This window comes from Bubalus bubalis, chromosome 5 (genome assembly GCF_019923935.1).
Source record: "Bubalus bubalis isolate 160015118507 breed Murrah chromosome 5, NDDB_SH_1, whole genome shotgun sequence".
NCBI lineage: Eukaryota > Metazoa > Chordata > Mammalia > Artiodactyla > Bovidae > Bubalus > Bubalus bubalis.
The window spans coordinates 15,223,499-15,241,202 of NC_059161.1; the positions used below are offsets into that span (position 1 = coordinate 15,223,499).

The following is a 17,704-nucleotide window of genomic DNA, read 5'->3' on the forward strand; positions in this document are numbered from 1 at the left end:
GAACCCAAAGAAGTACTAAAATTAAGTGTAGGCCCCTAAAGAAGGAATAGAAAAGCTCTGAAGATATTTGCTCAAGAGCTAGCTCTAGTTCTAAAAATAATAGTAAAATAATAGTTCTATAAATAACAACAAAGTCTGTTAGAAAACAAACTTATGGTTACCAAAAGGGAAGGGGGAGAGGGCTAAATTAGGAGTTTGGGATTAACATATACACACTGCTGCTGCTGCTGCGTCGCTTTAGTCGTGTCCGACTCTGTGCAACCCCACAGACAGCAAGCAGCCCAACAGGCTCCGCCGTCCCTGGGATTCTCCAGGCAAGAACACTGGAGTGGGTTGCCATTTCCTTCTCCAATGCATGAAAGTGAAAAGTGAAAGTGAAGTCGCTCAGTCGTGTCCGACTCTGTGCGACCCCATGAACTGCAGCCTACCAGGCTCCTCCATCCATGGGATTTTCCGGGCAAGAGTACTGGAGTGGGGTGCCATTGCCTTCTCCACATATACACACTACTATATATAAAACAGATAAGCAATAAGGATCTACAATATAGCACAGGGAACTCTACTCAATACTCTGTAATAACCTATAATGGGAAAGAATCTGAAAAAGAATAGTTACATGTATACCTGAATCACTTTGTTGTACATCTGAAACTAACAATACTGTAAATCAACTATACTGCAATATAAAATAAAAATTAAAAAAATAACAAAGTCCATTAATCTTTAGCAGTGGACTGAGAATAGTACATTTGTACCCTTGAATCCTACTCTCAAAAAGGGTAAATTTTCTCTTCTGCTCTTCATAATAATATCAATGGCTATTATTTACTGAGCTCTTTCAAGTAGTGCTAAATATCTTACACACATCATCTTATCACCTTCACCACACCTCTATAATGAAGGTGTTATAGCAATTAAACAATTTGATCCTCCTTAAAAAAACCCCACTGGAATAGGTACTATCGGGTTGGCCAAAAAGTTCCTTTGGGTCTTTTCCATACGATGTTACAGAAAAACCTCACGCAAACGAGAAAACTTTTTGGCCAACTCAATATTATTCCTATTTTACAAATGAGGAAACGAAGGCACAAAAACGTTCTGTAATTTTCCTAAGATAACATGGCTAATAAGCAGCACAGTTGGCTCAGTGTCACTGTTCTTGGCCATTAAGCTACCTATGCAAGCTGTGCAGAATGTTGTTGAATGGTGCTGACTTAAAACCTTGTGGCCAGTCTAACATGTGAAGTAGAAAACTATGCTGACGGAGGAGCCTGGTAGGCTGCAGTTTATGGGGTCGCTACGAGTCGGATATGACTGAGCGACTTCACTTTCACTTTTCATTTTCATGCACTGGAGAAGGAAATGGCAACCCACCCCAGTGTTCTTGCCTGGAGAATCCCAGGGATGGGGGCATCTGGTGGGCTGCTGTCTATGGGGTCACACAGAGTTGGACACGACTGAAGTGACTTAGCAGTAGCAGCAGTACAAAATGTGGATTTAGGAGTGAGGGGCCAGAGGCAAGATGTACTCGCTTGTGAAGAGCCATGTGATCTGCAGTTGTTGCTGATACATAAAGTAAATGAAAAATGGCAAGTGAACTCGAGACCCAACCACGAGGGTGAGCTCAACATGAAACCTGACATAGGAGCAAAGCCTCTTGCCTGAGAGCACTGGTGTGGGTGCTGCAGAGAGAAGTGAGATTATAATCTGAAGTTGAAGTGATGTTTAAGATCTCAACTCTGATTGAGAGGAGGAAAAAGCCCTGGGGACATCTCTGCAGGGTAGTGAATCATTCAAATTTCCCATTCTCTTTCCTGGAATTTGGAAACCTCAGTTCGAGAGCCAAGCATGGAGTCAGTCCACACCATTCACCAAGTAACGTTTCCATGAAGTACTCTTTGTAGGGCCCTCAGAGTCCCAGTTGTAAATGTAGAATAAGTACTGTATTTATTTAATGTCTGCAAGATTGGGTTCTCAGGAAGAGAAATGCTCTGCAAATTCCACACATTCTCCAACAATAGGAAAAGTGATTTGAAGAATGACAAAATCACCACTCCCAAATTCTACACTACAGTTTTAGGAGAAATTAGATCTGTCGTACTCAAGAATTCAAGCCATTTAGAGGCAACTGCTGCCATAGGTCAGTCTCACACAGCTGGTCGCAGCCTCCTGGGATAAGTTCTGAGCCATCATATTAAAGTGGAGGCTTTCCTTTATGTTTGTGACTCCATATGATTCCAACCAGGGCTCCAACCCCTCCCTACTTTCTGATTCATCCACGCAAGCAAGTAAAAACACCAGGTGAGCATACATATTTACATAAGCTTCAAGGCTGCGCAAACAAACTCTCACCTGGGTAAAGGGCAGTATACAAATGGCTCTTCTTACCCTTTTTAATGGGCTTTACACATCTAAAATCTCTTCCTTAGTCTTTTAAAAGTCCTTATCCCTGTTCTCTTCCCATCAGTGTTTTTCCTTCTGTACAACACACCAAGGTCTCTCTCATTTAACTCTTGGTGGTGGTGGTTTAGTTGCTAAGTTGTGTCTTACTCCTGCAACCCCCGGACTGCAGCCTGCTAGGCTCCTCTGTCATGGAATTCTCCAGGAAAGAATACTGGAGTGGGTTGCCATTTCCTTCTCCAAGGGATCTTCCCAACCCAGGAATCGAACCCTGGTCTCCTGCATTGCAGGCAAATTCTTTACCGACTGAGCTATAAGGGAAGCCCTATTTAACTCACATCCTTTTTATTACTAAGTGTATAAGTTCTAAAATAATGTGTGTAGGTTTTGAAATAATGAATGTCAAAGTTTCCTTGTGTTCACAAATTGCCAATTAGCTAAGAATTTCTATTATTTCTAGTAAGGGGTTAAAATGGGTTCTTTTTTTGTGAATATATTTTTCTTTTACTTCCATGGGCTCCACTTTAGATCTGTTAGGTTACATTGCTTTTCAGGCTGCACCTTCTATCCTTATGGGTTTTGCAGAGATTAGAGAAAAATGGACTCAACAACTGGCTAGAAATGGAATTTCAGTGAGGGATAAAAAGTTGCTTACTATTTAGAAAGTCAACAAAGATATGTTCTATATTCTCATTATACACTTTTAAAATGCAGTGTTAGCTTAAAAACAAGTAAGCCAAGGGGAAAAAACAAACAGAAAACGCTACACATTAAAACCAGTACTTCTCCTTCCTGAGGACACTGTTTCTCAGTGATCAGTCAGTTCAGTCACTCAGTCGTGTCTGACTATTTGTGACCCCATGGACTGCAGCATGCCAGGCTTCCCTGTCTATCACCAACTCCTGGAGCTTGCTAGACTCATGTCCATGGAGTCGGTGAAGCCATCCAACCATCTCATCCTCTGTTGTCCCCTTCTTCTCCTGCCTTCAATCTTTCCCAGCATCAGGGTCTTTTCCAATGAGTCCGTTCTCAGTGACAATTACTAGTCAATTTTGATTTCTTATAAATGCTTGGAACATCAGGAAGGCAAAGAAAACCAAGTTACTTCCAATAATTCACTACAAATAACTGACCTGACCACATTTCAATATAACTGAAGGTCACTGACTATTTTTCCATTTCCTTTGTTCTAGTTTTCAAATTCTGAATGATTAGTCTTGACCTTTAGCTTGCCATGTTCTCTGTGTCAGAGCCAAGAACAATTCCCAGGTATTTACTCAGCTAACTTCATCACTAAAGCTGCCAAAGAGGATCCAGGATGGAACTAATATAGGGGTTGCAGGTCTGTACAAAGGATAAAATTAAATATTGCACAGAAATGACCTCATGTGTTTTCACAGCCTCCACGTAAGTAGGTAAATATTGTATTATTACCACTTGATAGATACGGAAACTAAAGGGTAAGGAAACAAATAAAGACATCCGACATTTACTGAGAACCTATGACAGGAGAGGCAGTGTTGAGTTCTGGAACATACACATGAATAAGCTGAAGTCAACACCCTCCAGGTAGTCACAATCTAGTGGACATGGCTGACTGTGAAAAAACAACAATAGTACAGACACAGAATACAATGGGAGGATGACGTCTGATGGCTGGAAGGTTTTGGAAGGATTTTGTGGTGATGAAATCTGAGCTGAGACTTAATGGTTAGGCAGTATTCTACAGACAAAGATGGTGGGACGGCAGAAGGGCCAGTTAAGATCAAAGGCATAGAAAGGATATAACATGAGACTCTGTCAATTATCTCATAGGACTTGAGTGCAAGGCAGGGGCAGAAGGGAGATAATGTGTTCAGAGGGTTTGTAGATATTCTTGAATGCCAACTCTGGTAGCAACGTAGAGAAAAGTTAGTGTGGCAAGGAAATAATTTAGGCCGCCACTGTGATGGTTCAGGAAAGAAGTTCAGGAGGCTTGAACTGAGCAGAAGTAGCACTATAAAGAAAGGCAGTGATAGCAGAAGTAGACTCTATATAATTAGCAAGTGACTGGACATAGATTGCGGAGGACGATGAGTTGAAGATGATTCTGACAGATTAATTTGAATCACTGAACACATTACATTTGAGCTTACCCTTGGACTAGACAGAAGGGGATTTCTATTAGGGAGGTCTAGAGATCAGAATGGGCTTCCCTGGTGGCTCAGATGGTAAAGAATCTGCCTGCAACGTGGGAGACCTGGGTTTGATCCCTGGGTTGGGAAGATCCCCTGGAGGAGGACATGGCAACCCACTCCAATATTCTTGCCTGAAGGATCCCCATGGACAGAGGAGCCTGAGGGCTATAGTCCATGGGTTCGCAACGAGTCAGACACGACTGACTAAACACACACACACAGATCAGGAGAGCTACTGAGTCACAAATCAACCACAGCGATATGATGGCTGAATCCACAAGAGGGCAAGAAATCACCAAGGAATAGAGTACAAAAAGAAAACTGACAAGAGTTGTATAGAATACAAAATAGAGTACAAAAAGAAAACCTTAAGATGCAGGAAACACCTGCATTTTAAGACAGAGATGGACAGTGAAAGAAGAGTCATGGGTGTCACCTAAACAGATGGTCTGAGAGGGAAGCAGATGATGCAAGGGATAAAAATCAAGGACGAAGGGCTGAGCTGCTGAGGGGAGGACTAAATGATTTCCTGTGGTCACACAGGTCATGCCCTCCCTCCTAAGCTCCGCACCTACCTACTGAATTATCACACAAGAAAAACAATGTGGTTTTTCAAGAGGAACTTATCTTCTCATTTTGCCAATGGTTAACCTGGGACTTGGTCATCAAAATAAATTGCAAGTTCTAGTCTTCATTAAACTTTCTTCGCAGCTCACACTAGTTTCCTGACGTTGAGCTTTTCGGATGATTATTATTAATCAAGTACCAGGCCTCCCGTGCCCTCCTTCACACTGGTTACACGTTAGAGCTTTCGAGTCACAGAGATTGCTTGGTATCTAACTCAGCAGCGTGGCGAGGCTTGTAACCTAATTTCTCCGACCTCGGTTTCCTGGGGGCGGTGGTACTTACCTATTCAAGTTGAGAAGAGTGCGTGAGAGAATGCAAGTAAAAACTCTCAGCACTTTGCCGTCAAAGGCTCAGTTCATTTTTGCTGTTACAGTATTGAAATTTCCCTGAAGAAGAGGCCTGGTCTCCTGCATTGCAGGCAGATTCTTGACCATCTGAGCCACCAGGGAAGCCCCCAAAGAGACTATTCCCTAAGGCAGGCGTGCAGCACTGATCTGAGGCCGTGTGAGCCTCATTCCTGCCAGACCGCAGCGAAACGTATTCGCAGGAAGATGAATAAAGAGCTGACGGGTTTTCCCGTGGACTCTGCAGACCACGGAGGGGGCCGCTGGCTGCCGGGCGCCCGGGCAAGCGGGATCGCAGCACCCACTCCAGCCCCTTGAAGAACCACACGTCGCAGGGTGCAGCGCGCCCACCCAGGGTGGCAATTTGGCCCGGGTGGGGTCGGACTGCGAGAGAGCCGGGGAGGAAGCGGTGCACACTGGGACCGGTAGTTTTCGGGTCTCAAGTGCACCGGTCGGAGGACGGCCGAGCGGAGAGGTCCCTCCCCAGTCCCGCCTTTTGTCCACGTCTCACTTCTGCCGACTAACGTTCTCTCCTGTCCCCGGGAGCCAGCCCTTCTCCGATCCAGTCCCCATTGGTCCTGAGGCGCAGCGTGCCCGGGCTCTACCCGGAAGTAGCGTTTGGGAAGGCGGTTTCCTAGACTACGACACCGGAAAGCTGGGGGAGGCGCTCCGGGCTGCTGAGGGCTGAGGGCGGTGGCAGCGCTGGCGCTGGGGACTGGCTTGGTGGCTTCGGGAAACTGCTCGGCGACGGCGGCCGTTCGCGTCCCTCCGCATCCCGCCCTCAGCACGGCTCGCAGCCCCTTCGCCACTGGCGTCCGGCAATGTGTCCCACCGGCAGGGCGTAGCAGCTGCGCGTGCGCGGAACCGCGGGGCCATGAGCGAAGCCGGCGGCGGCCGGGGCTCTGGGTCCTCGGTCCCCCAGCGAGCGCCATGGAGCCTGGTGGCGGCGACGGCCGCGCTGTGCCTGGTGTCGGCCACGTCCGTGTGGACGGCGGGGGCCGCGCCCATGAGTCGCGAGGAGAAGCAGAAGCTTGGGTAAGGGTGCCTGACAGCCTGGGGGTGGGTTTCCTCGTGAGGCTGACCACGGGCGAGGGTGCCTGTCATTGCGACCCGGGCGCGCAGTGGCCTCTCCTGTCGCGACTGGGGACGGCTCTTTCCTCGAGAGGACCCTGGCGGTGTGGACAGGGTGCGGGAAGACGGGGGCCCGCGAGGCGACCTCGGGGGGCTGTCTCGGGGGTGTCGCCCGGGCTGTCTGTGACCTGTGTAGGCTCCTCAAGACCAGCCGCGGTGTGTCAACGCAGCTGCCATGTCAGTGGCCCGGGAAGGGGGCTTCGGCCGGGGTCCCTGCGCGCGAGATTTCTGCGGGCGCTCTTCATTCAGAGACGTGGTTAGATTTCTCGCAGCAGGGAGCTCCCAGGTGGGAAAAATGCGGCTGATCTCCTCAGTTAAGGAAATCATGTTTACACCTGTTACGGACTAGGGGGCGTTCATTGGAACTTGAACTTTACGCATTTTACCATTTCCTTTGCAGTGTTTCTTGCGCTGCATCTTCATAGTAGAACAATATTGGATGGTAGTGGTTCGTAGCCCAGATTAAGTATACCTATTCACTTTACTCAAAGTAGTTTTATCAGTCTTGAAAGGCATAAAATCATCAAGCTATATGTATAGCATTTCATTTAGAGTCAGTATTCCTAATATAGGCCAGGTCCCACAGATGAATAAAGGAAAAGCCAAGAACCGGTAGAAAATGGGCAAAGGGCATGAAGAGTTAACTCACACAAGAGGAAATGCAAATGCTTCATAAACATGAAGCTATTCAACCTCATAAATGTGAGAGATGCAGATTAAAACAATGAAATAGCTGTTTTTGGGTCATCAGGTTAGTAAATACAAAGCAGAGTGCATGAATAGAGTACTGCCTGGATAGCTGAGCGGTGAGAAAAAACTTGGTGGGAGTGTAAATTGCTGTACTTTACTTACAGTCTCCTGAAATGTAAATTGTTTGCATCCGCTGATTCATTAATCCCATCTCAGAGAATCTATCCTACAGAAATAAAAGCACTATTAAAGTAGAGATAGGTGTACAGGGATGTGCATTTTGAAATAGCAGAGCTGTCCCTCGGAACGTTCATGTTATGGAATAAAACTCAGTCCTCAGAGGAGTTAGGCCATCAGAAGGCTGCCCAGAATATATTTTTAAGACAAAAAAGGTGTAAGTTATAGAATAATATCTGTGGTACCATCCCTCCCTTTTTTTTTAAAAGAATAAATTGTCTAAGCTCAGAAAAACATGGAAAGATGATTACCTCCTGGAGTTATGATGGAGATGACGTGAAACCATCAGGATTTGTTTTAGATACAGACTTCCACTGTACTGAAATTGTTGCTCAGTCTTGCATTAGTTTTTAAATAAAATAGCAGGAAAAGACACTTGTTGGAAAAAAAGTATCAGCTATCCAAACAGAATTGACTAATAAACTCTAATAAGGGTCTTAAATTTTCTCTTTATAGATTTAATGTAACACTGATAACTGCTTAACTGAATACTCAGTGTTTAGTGCCAGGCACTTTACATATACTGTCTCTGTAATCCTGTTTTTTAATGAGGTGAATGCAATCCCCATATTGCAGATGAGGAAATTGAAACTCAAGGTTGATGTGTTCAAAGTGACAGAGCTAAGTAAATGGTGGAGCCAGTATTCAAACTAAAGTGCTCCCAAGTGCCTCAGAGCCTGTGCTCCCTGCACTTGGCTGTAGTTAGTTCTGTAAGACTTGGAAAGAGATGCTTCAAGTCTGTTAAGGAGAGCAAGTATTTTTATTTGACTGCCACTCCCTCCCCCCCCTTTTTTAAAATTTCTCTTCTTTTATTTATTTATTTTGTCACACTGCACAACATGGGGGATCTTAGTTTCTAGACCAGGGATGGAACTTGCGCCCCTTACAGTGGAGGTGTAACCACTGGAGCGCCAGGGAAATCCCTTCCCTTTTTTATTAAAAATTTTTGTTAAGAAAAGTCATTTGAATAACTTATTTTTGACGAAGACAAATTTTTAACTAGAGCGGTCCAACCAAATTGGCTTGAGATTTCAGCTCAGATTTTGAGATCATTTATGAAAGTGGTTACAATTATTTAGGCTTGTTAATTTAGATTGCCTTACTTTAGGATAAGAGTATAAAAGAGTCTATAGCTACAAACCATAAATACACATTGCTTGACCGTTTTCTCCTTTGGGAGTTTTCAGGAGACTGAACTTTGATTTGTTAGATTTACCGGTACAGTTTTTTTCAGAAATCCAAATAATGATTTATGGTAAAAAGCAGAAAATGCCCCATCCCTTACCCTCCCCCTAGACTAAACTGATGATAAGAACTAAAATGGTTAGGAATAGTAAGAAATTGCTTGGTTACTTGCAGTTTATAGTTTTTGGAATCATTTAGCTGGATATATGTAATCTTATACTTCATGGAATTCATTTATTGTTTTTGTGTTTTAAATGTTGCAGCAGTTGTTAATGTTTTTACTTTAAAAATGAAGTGTAAAACAGTTCAATGTCTGTAGTGTATTGGCAAGCAATGTAACTTTAGAAAAAGCTGACTTACAGAAATTATTTACAGTGAAGAAAGAGTGGACCTGATTTCCAATACATTTTTATTCAGTTGTTAACGATACAAAACGCAACAGAAAACTGTTTTTCTGTATAATATAGTAGTTATTCTACCATGCTTTATTTAAATATGATTGTTAGGATTTATGTGTAATTAAGAAAGTGAGAGAGCTCAACTGGATAGTACATACCTCCGGTTTGAAGTATGATTGGTGAAATTTGGTGATCATGGGATGGTCATGTGCTTCATAAATGTAAGAATTGGGAAATAATGTGTCATTTGCAAACATGATTTATTCATCATCTTGAAGCTTGAGGGCAAAGTTGGGTTAACAAGTTAATGCTAATGTTATCTGTAATATATATGTCTAGGCACTACTATTACCAGTTACAGGAATTTATCTTAACAGTAATTTTTTATTAATTCTATTTCAGGGGAAGGAAAAAGGAATTTCCATATTCCATTTATTGATATCAGTGCTTAAAGGGAAAACTTAGCTCTTTTTTTTGTTCTGTTTATTAGCTAATTTGAGAGTTCTTTGTCACCTACAATATAATATAAAAATGTCTAGAAGGATTCTTTGAGATACTCCATAATTTTCTGAGATAACTTGATCCATTTTCTATCATACATATAAACATGTAAAGAATTAGTGTTTTAGCAAAGTGGCTTATCACCTTGTTTTCCCTGAGCTACCAGGGAAGCCCCTTTTAATGATTAGGTGTTTTTAAATAATCATTATTTATAAAAAGTTGGTAGGACTTAACTTGTTCAGTTCACAAGGTTGAGTGTACTTGATTCTGCTGATTATTATAGCAGATCCTGGAAATTAGTCCTTTTGTGTCTGCTAGCTTTACTGTTACCAGTATTTCATCATCCATGATTACAGCTTTTAAAATGACAATTGCAATACAACAGGAGGTAAAATAAAAATAGATCCAGCCATTTTCTTTAAGACTCTTAATTCTTGACATTAGTGATTGAAACTTTGGGAATAATAGTAAGAATTAATATAAGACTGTTATTGATAAAATGTTTTTCTTTTGATAATTATCAGGAGACTTGGCCTTGCCTCGCCCTGACATTGACTTTTGTAGTTTTTCCTATAAGCCTCACTCCCCCAAATTTAAGAGTGTTTAATTGACTGATTTCTTGGTCTCAGTCTTGCAGAGTTTGACTTAGTAAGTCTGATGTTTGTTTTAATTGCTAAGTCCTGTGCAGTTGCACAGGACCCCACGGACTGTAGCCTGGTAGGCTCCTCTGTCCAGGGGATTTCCCAGGCAAGAATACTGGAGTGAGTTGCCATTTCCTTCTCTAAGAGATCCTCCCTACCCAGGGATGGAACCTGCATCTCCAGTATTGGCAGATGGATTCCTTGCCATTGAGCCACTTCAGTATAAAAAAATGGAGACCTTGTTACTTATCTGATGCTTTCATGGATTATTTTGGGTAATCCCTAAAGCGTCTGTCTACAATGCGGGAGACCCAGGTTCGATCTCTGGGTTGGGAAGATCTCCTGCAGAAGGAAATGGCAATCCACTCCAGGATTATTGCCTGGAAAATCCCATGGACAGAGGAGCCTGGTAGGCTACAGTCCATGTGGTCACAAAGAGTCGGACACGACTGAGCGACTTCACTTCACTTCAGCTGAAGTAGATGCATTAGTCTCATTTTCTAGTTGATCAGACTGAGGATTTTAGAGCTAGGATGTGCCCCGAGGACACAGGCTCTACTTATTCTGGGTAAGAGCTCTAGGTAGAAATGGAGCCTGGCTATAGGGATTAGATCTGATAGAGTGCCTGAAGAACTATGGGGAGGTTCCTAACATTGTACAGGAGGCAGTGATCAAAACCATCCCGAGGAAAAGAAATGCAAAGGCAAAAATGGTTATCTGAGGAGGCCTTACAAATAGCTGAGAAAAGAAGAGAAGGGAAAGGCAAAGAGAAAAGGAGAGATATACCCATCTGAATGCAGAGTTCCAAATAATAGTAGGGAGAGATAAGAAAGCCTTCCTAAGTGAACAGTGCAGAGAAACAGAGGAAAACAATAGAATGGGAGAGACTGGAGATCTCTTCAAGAAAATTAGAGATACCAAGGGAACATTTCATGCAAAGATAGACACAATAAAGGGCAGAAACAGTATGGACCTAACAGGAGCAGAAGCTATTAAGAAGAGGTGGCAAGAATACACAGAAGAAGAAGAAAAAAGAAAAGAATATGAAGAACTATGCAAAAAAGATCTTAATGACCCAGATAACCACAATGGTGTGATCACTCACCTAGAGCCAGACTTTTTGGAGTACGAAGTCAAGTGGGCCTTAGGAAGCATCACTATGAACAAAGCTAGTGCAGGTAATGGAATTCCTCCTGAGCTCTTTCAAATCCTAAAAGATGATGCTGTGAAAGTGCTGCACTCAATATGCCAGCAAGTTTGGAAATCAGCAGTGGCCACAGGACTGAAAAAGGTCAGTTTTCATTCTAGTCCCAACAAAGGGCGAAGCCAAAGAATGTTCAAGCTACTGCCCAATTACACTCACTTCATATACTAGCAAAGTAATGTCCAAAATTCTCCAAGCTAGACTTCAACAGTATGTGAATCGAAAACTCCCAGATGTTCAAGCTGGATTTAGAAAAGGCAGAGGACCACAGATCAAATTGCCAACATCCCGTTGGATCATAGAAAAAGCAAGAGAATTCCAGAAAAAATCTTATTTCCGTTTCATTGATTACGCTAAAACCTTTGACTGTGTGGATCACAACAAGCTGTGGAAAATTCTTCAAGAGATGGGAATACCAGATCACCTTACCTGCCTTCTGAGAAATCTATATACAGGTCAAGAAGCAACAGTTAGAACTGGACATGCAACAATGGACTTGTTTCCATATTCCAAATTGGGAAAGGAATACGTCAAGGCTGTATATTGTCACCCTGCTTATTTAACTTTTATGCAGAGTACATCATGGGAAATGCTGGGTTGGATGGAGCACAGGTTGGAATGAAGATTGCTGGGAGAAATATCAAATACCTCAGATATGCAGGTGATACCACCCTTATTGCAGAAAAGGAAGAGGAACTAAAGAGCCTCTTGATGAAGATGAAAGAGGAAAGTAGAAAAGCTGGCTTAAATCTCAACATTCAGAAAACAAAGATCATGGCATGCGGTCCCATCACTTTATGGCAAATAGATGGGGAAACAATGGAAACAGTGACAGACTTTATTTTGTTGGGCTCCAAAATCACTGCAGATGGTAACTGTAGCCATGAAATTAGAAGATGCTTTCTCCTTGGAAGAAAAGTTATGACCAATCTAGACAGTGTATTAAAAAGCAGAGACATACTTTGCCAACAAAGGTCTGTCTAGTCAAGGCTATGGTTTCTCCAGTAGTCATGTATGGATGTGAGAATTGGACTGTAAAGAAGGCTGAGCGCCGAAGAATTGATGCTTTTGAACTGTGGTGTTGGGGAAGACTCTCCAGAGTCCCTTGGACTGCAAGGAGATCCAACCAGTCCATCCTAAAGGAAATCATTCCTGAATATTCATTGGAAGGACTGATCCTGAAGCTGAAGGACCAATACTTGGGCCACCTGATGCAAAGAACTGACTCATTGGAAAAGACCCTGATGCTGGGAAAGATTGAAGGCAGGAAGAGAAGGGGACAGACAGAGGATGAGATGGTTGGATAGTATCACTGACTCAATGGACTTGATTTTGAGCAAATTCTGGGAGATGGTGAAGGACAGGGAAGCCTGGCATGCTGCAGTCCATGGGGTTGCAGAGTTGGACACGACCAAGTGACTGAACAAAGACACAGGGAGTTGACTCCTGGCCTTGCCATTTTCAGTCAAGGCAGGATGACCTTGTCTAAGTTACTTAACTTCTTGGTTTCTCATATTCCACATCTAAAATATAGTAATACCATTACGTAAGGGTTGTTGTAATAATCAAATGAGTATATGGAAAGTGTGTAAAATAGTGACCAGCATATATTAAATATTATAAAGTAAATATCATTATTGCTTCTCCAGTATTTGACAATGCTGTGGTCTGTCCTGCTATATGTCAATGAAACCATGAGTTTCTGAGCAGTTCTGTCATGCTCTGAGAGCCAAAACTGCTAGTGCATTTTCTGCTTATTAGGGAGCAGTCACATAATTAACCAGGTCATGAATGACAAAGGCAAAATCTGGTGTGGGGATCAGAAATCTCCACTTTAAACAGTCATTTTGGAATTTTGAGAAACAGAGTAAGCCAAATACACAGATTTCTTTTTGAGGATTAGTTTTCTTACTTCAGGAATGAATATTGTTTATTGATTTTTGACAGTTTTTTAAAGGAGCAAAAGGTACACAGTAGAATCATAAAATATAGCTTTTGGAAATGTGACCAACATATTAACAAATATGTGTTAAACTAGACATTAGTGATCTTATTTAATTTAAGGGGAAAGGCAGAGGCTTGACAGAGTATTGTCATTTTATAGTAATACACATTCCCACCTCTTTTTTTTTGGTCAAATGTTTAGTATAAGCAATAAATGTTAATAATTATTTCTTTGGGGGCTTTTTATTGTTTTCCCCTTTTGAGACATTTATATTAAATAATTTTGTTAAGAGGTAATTGTTTTTCATCATCAGATTTTCTTCTCTCTGCATGGCATGCATCCTTCAAACAATTTTCTTAGGAAAGAGTGTAAGATGAATTTTATATGAATTTCTGGAATAGTGAAAGGTTGGCTTAGCTCTGTGTGATTCATGAAAGCTTGTCTGCTAACACTGGTCTATTTCCTGACTCTGTTTATATTCCTTCCTAACTAAATATTTCTTTTGTTTTTTGTTGGTATATGTTTATGAAGAAGCATTAACTTTTTGAAAGACATTAAGTAGAATATATTTAACTTTTTCCCATTTCTGCTCTTTTAAAATTAGGAATCAAGTACTGGAAATGTTTGATCATGCTTATGGTAACTATATGGTAAGTAGATAGCTTATCTTTATATACCATTTATGTGAGCTGATTATTATGTGAGCGCAGTCAACTGGGAATTTTATAACTTGAATTAATAAATTTAATTTTCGTTAAAAATTCATTTTTAAAGGACGTTTTTAAAAATAGTGTCAACATAGGGTAACAGGGTATTCCTGATAGTGGTTCTTAGAGAACCAATATATTGAATAGGTAAGAATAAATTTAATTAGATTATGAAACTGTATTTAAGTAGTTTCCTTTGATGCTATCAATGGTGTGTATTAAATAGTTTGCATAGTTAGATATGGTAAATATAAACATGAGTAAGATGTTATCTTTGCCTTAAGGGAAATGCTTCTCTTAACTAAACAAAAAAGTATTTACAGAATTACTGTATTCACTTTATGATGAAAACCATTGCTTTCAGAGAGTCAGACTGTCATCTAGTTTCTGTCCAAATGATATCCTCACAGTGGGCCTTGATTTGAATATATTTTGCTTTCTAGATATGCTGGTCCATATTATTTTAAAATGCCTTAGTGCTCACTTGAGTGAAATAACAAGTTTAGTTTTGCAAAGCAAAACATGTTCTGGAGACCTGTTGCACAATAGTGAATATACTTAATGTTGCTAAACTCACGCTTAAAAACGGTAAAGTTTATGTTCCATGATTTCTACCACAATTAAAAATTTAATTTTAATTAAATAGTATAGGACTAGGAGGTAGGGAAGGGCATTTGTAACTGCCCCCCCCAACCTCAGTGACCTCTTGCCCCCCCCAATAAAATGATCTTAAAATGAAAAAAAAAAAGAATCATAATAATTTTTAAAAGATAACTAGCCAGCAAATTTTAGAGTTCTAAAGACAGTTTTACAAGTAAATTTGTGTAATTTTGATGAGCTTAATCAGATTATTCTGAGAATTACTTCTTATGAAGTAATTGTTATGTCAGCATATCTTCTATGATTAAGGCCTGTAAATGTAGTTGGGGAAAGTTTGGCAAAGAACTAAGTTTAATTGATTCTGCTGTGTTTTTCAACTGATTCTGAATCCATTTTTCTGTTACCCAAATATCTTCATATGTCTACATTATCTTTATGAACATGTAAGTACATACGCTTTTATACATTAAAAAAATTTTTTAAGCTTGTCTTATATTTGATAATTCTTATTCCCTTCTATATTGTACATCTTTTAAGAGTACATACCGAGTTCTTAAATGTTTTTAGGATATAATGGTGATGAAGTTCTGGGTGTTTTTAACCATGTTAAAAACACAGTTTTGAATTCATTTCTCAAGACTCGGACATTCCCATAACATTTCTTTCAAAATCATTTATCCTTGGTTAATTCAGTTTGGGCAAAGCATAATTTTCTCTAAGCTAATAGTTTTAGGGTGGCCAAGTGGATCTAGGTTACATCTTCAAACCTAGGCCATGTCATAAATGCATACTTTTAGTTCCAAAGTTGAATAAGATGTTATACAGCTGGATTAGTTCAGTACATCTCACTGTGAATAGGGTCTTCTTTTGTGAAGCACAGTATCTTTAATATTTTGTTCCTTATTAGGTAAACAGCTGAAAGTTATATCAGTACATTTTTTCCTAACGTAGAAATGAATTTCTGACAGAGCAGCTACCAATGGCAGCCCTCAGAAGACTTCGTGATCCAGTTCTTATTTATGGACCCTAACTGGCTAACTTTTATTATAGTCATCTGCCTGCAAGATCTAAAGGAGAGGGATTTCAGTTCCAAAGACCAGAAACTCTTGGAATTAACACCCCCCACCCTCCATTTTTCCAGTGGAGTCACACCCATCTGCAGTCCACTGCAATATGTTTTTTAAAATGTTCAAGTATTTTACGACATGAGTGACTCTTGTAGTGTACTTGTGCTGTGCTCAAACTGTGTGAGGTTTGTAACCCAAGATTTAGTCTAGAATTCACACTTCCCCTTTTCAAGTTCTCAGCTAACATGAAACGGTTCTAAAATGTTAAACAGAGACCAGGTACCTTGTACTTGTTATATGAAGTTGCAATTTTTTTCTAGTTCCTATACTCAGAAACACTATAAGCTTGTTATAGAGTAAAAGTATATATAGATTTTGGAGTTAGATGGGTTTGAGTTCAAATCCTATGTCAGTTATTTAGCTTGGACCTTAAACAGATCATTTAACTCCCTTGAGCAGTGTCTTCCTATGAAAAATGGGGATGAGTACAAAGGATTATTGTAGAGTATAAGATTTTTGAGATCACAGGGCCATTTTCTTTACTTTTTAATAAATTCATCTTCTATATGTCTTATATTTAACTAGCATCATGAAAAAATGAAGTGAAAATGTTAGTTGCTTAGTTGTGTCTGACTCTTTGTGACTCCATGGACTGTAGTGTGCCAGCCTCCTCTGTCGGTGGAATTCTCCAGGCAGGAATACTTGAGTGGGTAGCCATTCTCTTCTCTAAAGATCTTCCCGACCCAGGGATCAAACTCAGGTCTGTTGCATTGCAGGCAGAGCTACCAGGGAAGCCCAGCTAGCATCATACCTGGTACATGAATGGTTTTTTTGGTTTTTTGTTCTTAAAAGCACTGACTTGAATTCTTATGAAGGTATAATCAAATGATTTTTTTTTGCATTTGATTATTGTGATATATCTTTACCTTTTAAAATCAGAAATTGTTTAATAAATTTTATTAAAAGTATAAAGTGAAGTAAAAGTGAAGTCGCTTAGTCATGTCTGACTCTTTGCGACCCCATGGACTACCATGCCTATCTGAGCCTACCACGCTCCTCCGTCCATGGGATTTTCCAGGCAAGAGTACTGGAGTGGGGTGCCATTGTCTTCTCCAAGGAAGTACGTTAATGGTAAATTTGGGAATGTACAACTGTTTGCTGTAGTCAGTTGCCTTCTGTGCTAAAATGGCTTTTAAATAAATGTTGAAAACTTTTCATTTCTTACTAGACTTAAAAAATATTACTCTCCAGTCTAGTACACAATTACAGCAATTCTTTTAACTTTCTTGGTTCTGGGAAAACAATACTATTTTCCAAAGACAAGCAGAATAATATTAAAAGCAAAAACTCTGGAAATGGAGCAGGACACCCTGCGGTAGCTCTGCTGCCTACCAGCTGGATTACAATGGGAAAGTCGCCTCATCTCCCTGAACCTGTTTCTTCATCTCTCTCAAATGGTTTGCCGGCCTCACAATGTTTTAAAGATTAAGCAAGTTAATATAATTAAAGTACTTGGAATTTGTGTCCAGCAGATAGGAAGCACTACGTGTTTACTGCTACCAGCTACTGCCGGTATCATGACAGCTGATAGCAATTCATTGTCTACCTGAGACTGAAATGGCCCTCCTAAAATTTATCGAGGCTTTAACTCAGAACTCCTTCCCTAGATGGTGCACAGAACTTTCTTCACACACACTCATTCTTTCCTGTTCGAGGCAACTGTCTTTGAACTTTGTTTTTCTTTATGATTCCCCAGGTTCTAGTAATGTTATTTTTCAATAACAATGCCCTGCCATTGTTAGGTAGATTACTAAATCTTTGTGTTACATCCAAGACTTTTCTGGTGTTAC

At 40.7% G+C, this 17,704-nt stretch overlaps 1 protein-coding gene and 1 long non-coding RNA gene across 5 annotated transcripts in view; one reads left to right on the plus strand and one right to left on the minus strand.

Moving 5' to 3' along the window:
• The window catches only part of LOC112585052, a 28,545-nt gene extending 22,617 nt beyond the window's left edge, over positions 1 to 5,928 (minus strand). The window contains exon 1 of the long non-coding RNA XR_003109376.2: positions 5,487 to 5,928. This is a non-coding gene — a long non-coding RNA (uncharacterized LOC112585052). The remainder of the gene's footprint in view (positions 1 to 5,486) is intronic.
• Positions 5,929 to 6,219: 291 nt separating this feature from the next.
• EDEM3 (ER degradation enhancing alpha-mannosidase like protein 3) overlaps positions 6,220 to 17,704 on the plus strand; it is a 72,948-nt gene continuing 61,463 nt past the window's right edge. Inside the window, exons 1-2 of one of the 4 annotated variants that reach the window (XM_044942730.2) lie at positions 6,220 to 6,583; positions 14,085 to 14,130. In XM_044942730.2, coding sequence (XP_044798665.2) covers positions 6,423 to 6,583; positions 14,085 to 14,130 — 207 coding nt within the window. In that variant the 5' untranslated portion in view covers positions 6,220 to 6,422. The remainder of the gene's footprint in view (positions 6,584 to 14,084; positions 14,131 to 17,704) is intronic. The other 3 variants (XM_044942731.2, XM_006060508.4, XM_006060509.4) reach the window with 3 other exon arrangements.